The 9,293-nt window shown below is 41.9% G+C and overlaps 1 protein-coding gene across 1 annotated transcript; it reads left to right on the forward strand.

Annotated features, from left to right (window-relative positions):
• Nucleotides 1–5,152: 5,152 nt before the first annotated feature.
• Nucleotides 5,153–8,603, forward strand: LOC134813322 (uncharacterized). The gene is made up of 5 exons (XM_063821017.1): nucleotides 5,153–5,766; nucleotides 5,933–6,094; nucleotides 6,975–7,151; nucleotides 7,365–7,527; nucleotides 7,780–8,603. Exons 2-5 carry the CDS (start codon nucleotides 5,953–5,955, stop codon nucleotides 7,994–7,996), a joined length of 699 nt encoding a protein of 232 aa, XP_063677087.1. The 5' UTR covers nucleotides 5,153–5,766; nucleotides 5,933–5,952; the 3' UTR covers nucleotides 7,997–8,603.
• The last annotated feature ends 690 nt before the right edge of the window (nucleotides 8,604–9,293 follow it).

Below are 9,293 nucleotides of genomic sequence, written 5' to 3' on the forward strand. Positions count from 1 at the left end.
AGGAATCTGATCAACCGTAGCCAAGAAGAGAGGTTGCTCAGTGAAACGTAGATAATGATAGAGGCAAACAGTATATAAAGCGGTTCAAAGTTGAGGAGATTATCTCATTAGCACCACCATCTCCACTCTCCAGTACTGCAACACTACAACTTGAGTACAACAGCTACAACGATGTTCGATGAAGATACGGTGAAGGTGGTCGGGGGAAGAACTGCTAAGAGTCAGAACCTTCTACACCGTGGTTTCCGCTACTCCAAAGATGGAAAGCCGACTCTGGATGGACGACAGGCTTGGAGGTGCGTGAAGAAGAACGACAGATGCAAGGGACGACTCTACACCCTCAACGGATCCCTGGTGTCAGTCACCCAGCCCCAGATGTGCATCGGCAGATTACCGAGTTACCCCGCTATCCTTGGACACTCCAACCCCACCATCTACAACTTCATCACAGCACTTCGGATGGAGCAGAGTTCAACAGATGGGAAGCACGCAGCTTACCTGGTCGGAGAGAACCCACCGAAGAGGAAGAAAGCTCACAGCGACAAGGACAGGAGGATTCACCGCATCGTGCAGAACTACCACTCTTACGAAGATGATGTCTTGACTTACCTGGATCTGCTCAAGTGTTTATATGTGAACTATTGATTGCTGTAACTTCTTGATAATGATTTGTGGGATTTAGATATTATTGCTATTGAGTGTGTCAAGTTATATTCACTTTTTGTTTTTCAACAACTCAATATTCTCGATTTACATTGTCTGCAAAGCCCTGAATAAAAAAGTAACAACTAAACTAACAAGAATTATACAAAATGATAAAGAGAAAAGAAAAAATAAAACTTATGCGAATATAGAACAAAACTTAGAAACAAGTTGAATGTGTAAGTTCTGTCTTAGGTACAGTTTCTAGTAGTAGTACCGCCGTACTGTCCAAAGTAAAGTGGGTGTCATGTGATCCGCCGTACCGTCCAACCTTTTTGGAAACTACCGCCGTACCGTCCTCCGCTGTACCATCCTCCGCTGTACCGTCCACCGCTGCAGTGACTTCCGCCGCAGTGACCGGTTCCCCTGTCCGAAATTTTGATCTGATTTCAATACGTAACATTTCCAATTAGAGGCATGATCCGAACTGTTACTTGCTAATTTGTATACGTAACATTTCCTATTTGATCTGAGCCATAGTTTACTACCATAGTTTTTCTCTAGTTGTGTAATCAACTACAATTCTCTGAAGTTGTCGATTGTAAAATATTTAGTGTTCGCTCCCCACGTGTTGATTCCACATGTGGGGAGCGAAGTTAGGATTGGTGGTTGATGTCCCGATCCAAGTACGTTTTCGTAGTATGAAGCAAACTCTGTCCACCATTCTGTTGAAGGATGATAGCTGGCAGCCAAACTTTAGCTTTGCTCTAGATTCGTAACCCAAACCACCAACTGCTTCAGATACGACGTATTTCGTTGATCTCCACCAGATGCCTTTCTTTTTTAAGTTCTGTTTGCTGACGTGGACGGTCGTTTCACCACGGTAGGAAATCCGAACATTTCCAGTAGGTGGTGTCGTCTCTTCGTTTGTCGAAGACGCATCGGAAGCCATCCAGGACAGGGTTCTCCGAGCCTTGTTTGTGTCCAGGGATAAACTGAAGATTGGTTGCCATTGTGGTCCACAATGATTGTGGATTGCGATAACTGATCCCTCATACTGCCGTCCGACTGTCCTATATCAATATGTACTCATGTAGGCTGTGTCCTGTGATGTGATCAACAGCTTGTTAGTGTACGGCTAGCACGATCCTGTCCTACTCCTCAACTAGTCAATCACGTATCGATGGATCAGATCTCAATGGATCACATCAGCATTAGAACAATGGGAGCAACGTCACGAGATTACCCGTGAGCCTGTGAAATACAAATGTGAACCGAAATTACAATATGATCCGAAATTCGGACAGATGTCGCCAAAAACGACTCCTGTCCGACAGCGACATCTGTCCGAAATCCCTAATTCGGCTGTCGGACAGATGTAGCTGTCGGACAGATGTCGCCCAATCACTGCAGACCAGAAGCTCAAAATTATGGACAACCTGGTGTCAAATTTCCGTGCGCTACTTATTAAGTGCTATTGTTAAGAGACGTACTCGGGTTTCAGCACGACAACTTACTTAACGGCCTATTTAATGCTCCAATTTTCCATGACTTCTAGAGATTATTTATTTATTATATTTCATTAAATTTAGATGACATTAATTTAACTACGTATAATGGGCTCCTTTTAACTAGAGTATGGAAATTCAGGTTCCGATATTATGGAATACCTCCGGTTTGAGACTCTCTCGGGGAAGTAGTCCCAGCCCAAACTCTCTTTGTACAGATACAATTTTAGGACAGTTATTATTTCTATTATAAATATCTCCGGGATTTCGACGCGGGATCATATTATCACTCAGCCCGGCCCGCTGTTAGATAAACATTTCAAGGTGATATCATCCCGCCCCGGAAATTAATATAAACCCGGCCCGCTTTTTAGTCGTAACTGATGTTTATCATTCAATTCTCCGACATACAATAATCAATGATACTGCTGATTAGAACTCGATAATAGTAGAACAGTTAGACGCGCGATCACGTGGGCGCGTCACGTGCGTACCACGTGCCACCAATAGCATACGCCGAGTCTATACCACGTGACACGAAAGCGCACCACGTGATATAAAACATCGTAACCGTCCACTTCTTTTACACGCAAATTCCTGGGAACGTTGCCAAAGCAGCTAATTCTTGGAATTTCTCCAACGCGTGGCGTGAGAAGTTGGCGACTAGCCAGCTACCCTTGTCCGTGCCCTAAAAATAGTATTGTTTTGCTTGCTCTCCTTCCAGCTCTTGTTCCTGCTAACGTTCAAGCTATTGCTCCACTATGACAGATCGGTTTATCACTCTCTTCTAAAGTATAAATCCCTTGTCGAAATCGCCGGAGATAATTATAATCCATAAACACTTCACCATTCACGCTCAGGGCTAAATAAATGTAATCCCTCAGCTGGCGCTTCGGGATTACATATTAACACAAAACTCGTGCGCTGCGCGCACTCGTATGTGTTTATCAGATCATCCCGCTAGCGCGGGATGATCTGTTATATAAACCCTTTATCACCCTACGCGCGTGGGGTGGACTCCTGGGGTGGACTTTTATTCAGCGCGTATTTTGTAGCCTGTTCAACTTGACGTTTTGAATCGTTACTATCTCAATGTCACAGATACATAGAATGTGAGGAGATCATCTTAAAGAGAAACGTCTCAGCTTTCACCTGGTGTAAAGTTTATCTTTGTTCTCAAAATATAGCTCGCTCAGTGTGCAACAGAAGTTGACATTACAATAACCACGTCCGCGACCGGTCGTCAGATACCGGAGTTTTGCACAAAATTGGGTCCCTAAATTAAAATTTTATGACACAGTTACGATGAACTAGTGTCTAGGGAAACATTTGGTGAAAGTTTCAACTCTCTACTATAAAAATAGCTATAGTTATTGAAGATAAACCGTGAGAAAATTCCTCTTGTCGGGATCGACGCCATCAGAAAATCCCTTCTGTACCACGTGACAACGATTAGAGCGTCACGTGGCCGTCACGTGACACAAGTGCGCGCATCTGGTCGACCTTTCTCGTGGGAAATCCTGATTGCCTGATCGATCTCCTGGGAAATCCTGATTGCTACGGAAAGGGCTGACAATAGGTAGTGCGCCATCGACAGTGAGCCGCGCGTGCCGACTGTAGGATGGTTTTTTAGCGCTAATTTCAGCCAGCACAATTTTCTTCAAACAAATAAATATTGAGTATCCTTCCCGACCTCCAATTGCAACAAAAATTGGTAAGCTTACTCATAGACTTACAAGGAAAGTGTCCGAAAAATTTAAAGCATATCCAATTAACAGACATTATGTTACAGCTAAAAGCAGCGCATTTTGCCCCATTTTGATCATTATATCAACTCCGATATCCACCAAATTTTTCGGACAGTTGTAAAAGCCCTATTGGAAGGTCGTCGCCAATTTTCAGAATGATCTCATTTAAGGAACTGAAGATAAATCCGAATAATACGACAAAAATGGTCAAATTTGGACGAATTTGGTCAAATTACGCGACTTTTACAGCTACTTTTGCTCCAAAAGCCGCGCACCATCAAATATGGCACTTAGGCGAAATTCACTGATCTTTCCAAAAAGGTATGACAAATTTGGTATTGTGAAAATTCTCACAGTCTCTAGAAAACACTGGTACAAAAATTTTTAAAATCCGAGCAAGTTTATTTTTATCGTGCACCTCCTACTGACAACCACTGTTATTTTCGTTCCTCAATTTTCCAGTTCACTTGCTCAGTGCTGTCAGTTGTTTTTTGTTTGCCCTGCTAAATAAATTTCACTCCGTCATAATCCCCTACTCCCCTATCCAATGAACTGTTTCTGTTACAGCTGCCATTCTGTTGACTTGACCCTAACTTAGTCTTATCATTGTCACTTGATAACTTTATCCGTGTGCACTTTCTCGAAACTCACTTATCTTTGTCAAGACTCAGCTTATCTCAGATCTAAATGTTGCCTTAACAGACTTACTGGTCACTGCACTGGGCCCTCCTTTAAATGCAAATATCATATGAGCAGCCGATCGATTTATTGCTTGAACTGTGCATCCTTTTTTTTAAATACATAAGGTCAATTTTTCTATCGTGAAACTTAGTCACTGAAAGTGAAGACAACGCAATCTGGCTGTGCCGGTTCCCCTCTGCCTAGATCACTTAGAATATCCATAGTTAGCAATACTTTAATCGTTTAATGCAGCGATATAGCCAGTTATTAATGCCACATTGTAGATTTTAGCCTGTTCCAATCATCCTTATATCGAGTTAATGAAATTTATGAAATTGCCTACCGTTCAAATCGCTCTCTGTTGTTAGCACCACACTGATTAACTACAATGTTCCAATTTTTTAGAATTATGTCCGACATAATTCTAATTTTTGCTGTTACAGCAGATAGTTATGGTGAAATGGCACGCAGGAATAAGTCATCCCTGTCCTCCAAAAAGCACATGAAAAGGTACTTGGTAAGCCATGTCTTTTCCAATATCAAATCCAATGTATCACAATCTGTGGACTTTTTACTCAAAAACTAGATTGATTAATTGATAATTCATTGCTGATTGTTCACGCGCCCTGTATGGAAGTATAAAAATGGTAATCCGCATACTCCAGGAAGAATTGAAGCAATCTCAAGAGAAAAGAAGGGAATCTGGATCCTTCGTCGGATCGTCACAGAGCTTAGAGGGGAGCTCTACGCTTCACTGGCCATGCAAAGCAGGGAGAGTGACGGAGGCGGAGGCACTGCTGGCTGCTGGAGCGGACATTAACAAGCTGGACAGAGCGCAGTTGAACCCTTTCATGGACGCGATCAACTCAGGTAAATCATTTGACCGCCTTAACAATATGGGTTTATCTAACATTGGTAATAGTAGCAAGAGGTTTTAGTCATGCGTTTGATTACAGCACAGTGTGAAACCCTGAAGCATACGTCGAGCTCTAAACTCTGTTTTGTCTGATAATCAATTATTTGAATATTGAAGGATTAAATTTGGTAACTTGATGATCACATAATTAACAGAACAGGTCGACTGTGCTAGATGGCTGCTGAGGCAAGACGGTTGAAAGCTCCAGCCCGAGATATGGTCGTTTTGTAGGGAGAGGGGGCTAGAGTCAGTGCTAACAGCTTAACAGAAGGTAAAATCCTGAACTTTTGTTCATTGATTCTTTGAATCAATGAACAGATTCAAAGAATCAATGAACAATCGTTCAGATGTAAAAATTATTTATTCACTATTTTGCATTACATTTAGTTACAGGACTGACATGCGACATCCGTCGTTGACCTTTGTCTTTATTTCAGCAAGGTACGGAGAGCGATCCATGGCTGTCCCGATAGACCCACTCAGACTCCTGCCGGAAGATACTCCTCCGGTTGATCCAGATGAGACAGTTCTAGCAGATGATCAGTTACAGACTGAAGAACATATCCCACAGATCAATGCGTCAACATCTGCAAATGAAGGTACTTCAATCTGCTCTTCTTGTATATGTCTTTGTGCCTGCGTCTGTGATTGTACTGAAGTGTACTCTGTGTGTTTGTGCCTGTGTCTTTCTTTGTATCGAGTGTGTGTCTCTGATTGTACTGCGTGTGTCTGTAATTGTAATGTAGTGTACTGAAGTGAACTATGTGTGTTTATGTGTGTGTGTCTGTGTGTGTATGTGTCTGTGTGTGTATGTGTCTGTGTGTGTATGTGTCTGTGTGTGTATGTGTCTGTGTGTGTTTGTGGGTGTGTTTATGGGTGTGTGTATGTCTGTGTGTAACTGTGTCTGTCTGTGTGTCCGTCTGTGTCTGTGTGTGTCTGTGTTTATGCTGTGTCTGTGTGCTATGTCTGTATGTGTTTGTGGGTGTGTGTATCTGTCTGTCTGTCTGTCTGTCTGTCTGTCTGTGTGTCTGTCTGTCTGTGTGTGTGTGTGTGTGTGTGAGTGAGTGTGTGTCTCTGTGCGTCTGTGTGTGTGTGTGTGAGTGTGTCTCTGTGCGTCTGTGTGTGTGTGTGTGTGTGTGTGTGTGTGTGTGTGTGTGTGTGTGTGTGTGTGTGTGTGTGTGTGTGTGTGTGTGCGCGTGTGTGTGTGTGTGTGTGTGTGTGTGTGTGTGTGTGTGTGTGTGTGTGTGTGTGTGTGTGTGTGTGTGTGTGTGTGTGTGTGTGTGTGTGTGTGTGTGTGGTGTGTGTGTGTGTGTGTGTGTGTGTGTGTGTGTGTGTGTGTGTGTGTGTGTGTGTGTGTGTGTGTGTGTGTGTGTGTGTGTGTGTGTGTGTGTGTGTGTGTGTGTGTTCTTTCATAGAAGTTGTTATTTCCAAGATACGAAGTTCGAAAAGCTAGCATTTAGTAATAGACGAATTTTGCAGCTGATATCAGAATCGAAATGATGATGGTACTACACGAGATGCTCATGGAAAAAGTATCAGTTTGCTTTTCTCCTCCCACGAGCAGTACAAAGTGTGGGTTCAACTTTAATCTGATAGAATATATCGTATGCGGAACCCAAGCCCGGCTATGTCTGTACATAATAACGAAAGAAACCGGTAAGTTTTTAATCATGTAAATGTTCGGCCGAACGTTTGCTTTCATTTTAGACTAGTGACGAAAATCAACAATCGTTTGCCAGTTTGGTTAGTAAAATCGACAAAAAATAGTCCATTCCCCAAGGCCATGATATTCGAATTCTGCCCGTTGAAATCGGCCACTCTGATTTTTATCATTGAACTTTGCATTGATGACATGTTCATTCTCTACAGGTTATGCTGCGAGGGCGTTTAGCTCGATAGATGTTGAAAATGCCCACAGCATTATAAATCATTTGGACCGCCGAGGGGTCCAAAACTCCTCAATCGAAGAGCTTAGTAGACATGTCAGCAACCTACAGAGACTTCAAATTCTCAGGAAAACCTCTCTAGGACGGTAATACATTAACTTGTTTAGTTAATAAATTTAATAAGTAGATTTTGAGTGATGATTACTCAATACTGATATCGAGGTACCATAAAAAGGGTATATAAACTTATCACTTATGCTTATATGCTTATACTCTTATACTATCAATGAATATCAAATCGCCTTCTCTAGTTATCAAACCCAACATAAATTAAATCTCGGCCTACAAGGACTATTCGATATTTACAACAGACCGAGTGAATGTCTCAATCTTTTCAGGAAGCTTTATACTCCGACATCCACAATTTACCACGCCCCTGAGATCGACAAAGGTCTTTCTGATAGATTGACTTCCAGCCAATTCGATCTATCGAAGCCGAGTGGGAAGAACAAAGAACTGAAACCCATGGTCGCAACGATGCTCCTCGCGGACAAGGGAGAGTTAGGGCCATCGGTGGTCACAAGACTGCAGAATATTTATTTTTTTAAGCGTTGAGGTTGTCACGAAAGCGTACTGTAACGGGACTGTATCAGATTTGAGTGATTTGATTTTGTGATTCGCAGTTCACGTGATTTTATTGTGATCTTAGACTGTAAAAACTATAAAGGTTCAAGTTGAACTATCGTCGCCATGATTATGTATTTTGGAACTGTTCACGTTGAAATTGCTTCGTTAATCAGCAGTCTTCCTTGGTTACCTTCTACTGTGTAATGCAGCTACGATCAACGATACTTAGCTAGTACATTCATAGTAACTGCACTGAGAAGAGTAAAAAATTTGAGCTTTGACGGAATAACATTTCCTTGTTTTTAGATACGGTTACTATTCTAGTGAGGGGTTCATAGCTGACCATTAAGGTCTTACTCACAATAATTTGTGCTCTGATATTGGCCGTACTGACTGCTGTTGAAAAAGCCACGCCATCAGATGCGCGTCACGAGAGTCCACCCCAGTAGACCCCACTACGTACAAAATTTGAAATTTTCCCAAAAACTTCTGATTAAGCTAGTTTGTTTTCAATAACTTTTGCAATATTAACAGTAGACCCTTCAAATTTTCACCAAATGTTTCCCTAGACACTAGTTCATCGTAACTGTGTCATAAAATTTTAATTCAGGGACCCAATTTTGTGCAAGACTCCGGTATCTGACGACCGGTCGCGGACGTGGTTATTGTAATGTCAACTTCTGTTGCACACTGAGCGAGCTATATTTTGAGAACAAAGATAAACTTTACACCAGGTGAAAGCTGAGACGTTTCTCTTTAAGATGATCACCTCACATTCTATGTATCTGTGACATCGAGATAGTAACGATTCAAAACGTCAAGTTGAACAGGCTACAAAATACGCGCTGAATAAAAGTCCACCCCAGGAGTCCACCCCACGCGCGTAGGGTGTTTATATATACTACTTTGCGTGGCGGGTTTATGTTATTGTAATTATGGATTTCAGAATTTAAGGTGAATTTATATCTGGAAGATAACCAATTAAAACAAATTAATAAAGGGTTGTAAAATAATTGGGTTAAATAGGACTACAATATTAATTTAACTCTCATATCTCATAACTTAGTCTTAATGTCCATTTACCCCAATAATTGAAGTAGTAGCGAATGTGGCGAGGGTGAAGCGATTAAATAGGATGATTCACGAGGTCGCTGTTCCGGTTCTCTCTCTCTCTCAAGGAATAAGAATATAAAGTGGCGATCTGGTATTTTCATATAGTGGAATGTCAACTAGAACTGAACCATCTTGCATGGTCATCCCGAGGATCTAACGTAGTGACGAACGG

Source organism: Bolinopsis microptera, chromosome 3 (genome assembly GCF_026151205.1).
Source record: "Bolinopsis microptera isolate Bmic1 chromosome 3, MBARI_Bmic_1.0, whole genome shotgun sequence".
NCBI classification, from domain to species: Eukaryota; Metazoa; Ctenophora; class Tentaculata; order Lobata; family Bolinopsidae; genus Bolinopsis; species Bolinopsis microptera.

Excerpts from the sequence above, each read along its gene's own strand:
- LOC134813322 (XM_063821017.1), top strand. The coding sequence starts at position 5,953 with ATGGCTGTCCCGATAGACCCACTCAGACTCCTGCCGGAAGATACTCCT. Across the intron at positions 7,152-7,364 it reads CATAATAACGAAAGAAACCG|GTTATGCTGCGAGGGCGTTT; the intron begins GTAAGTTTTTAA and ends CATTCTCTACAG. Across the intron at positions 7,528-7,779 it reads AGGAAAACCTCTCTAGGACG|GAAGCTTTATACTCCGACAT; the intron begins GTAATACATTAA and ends CAATCTTTTCAG.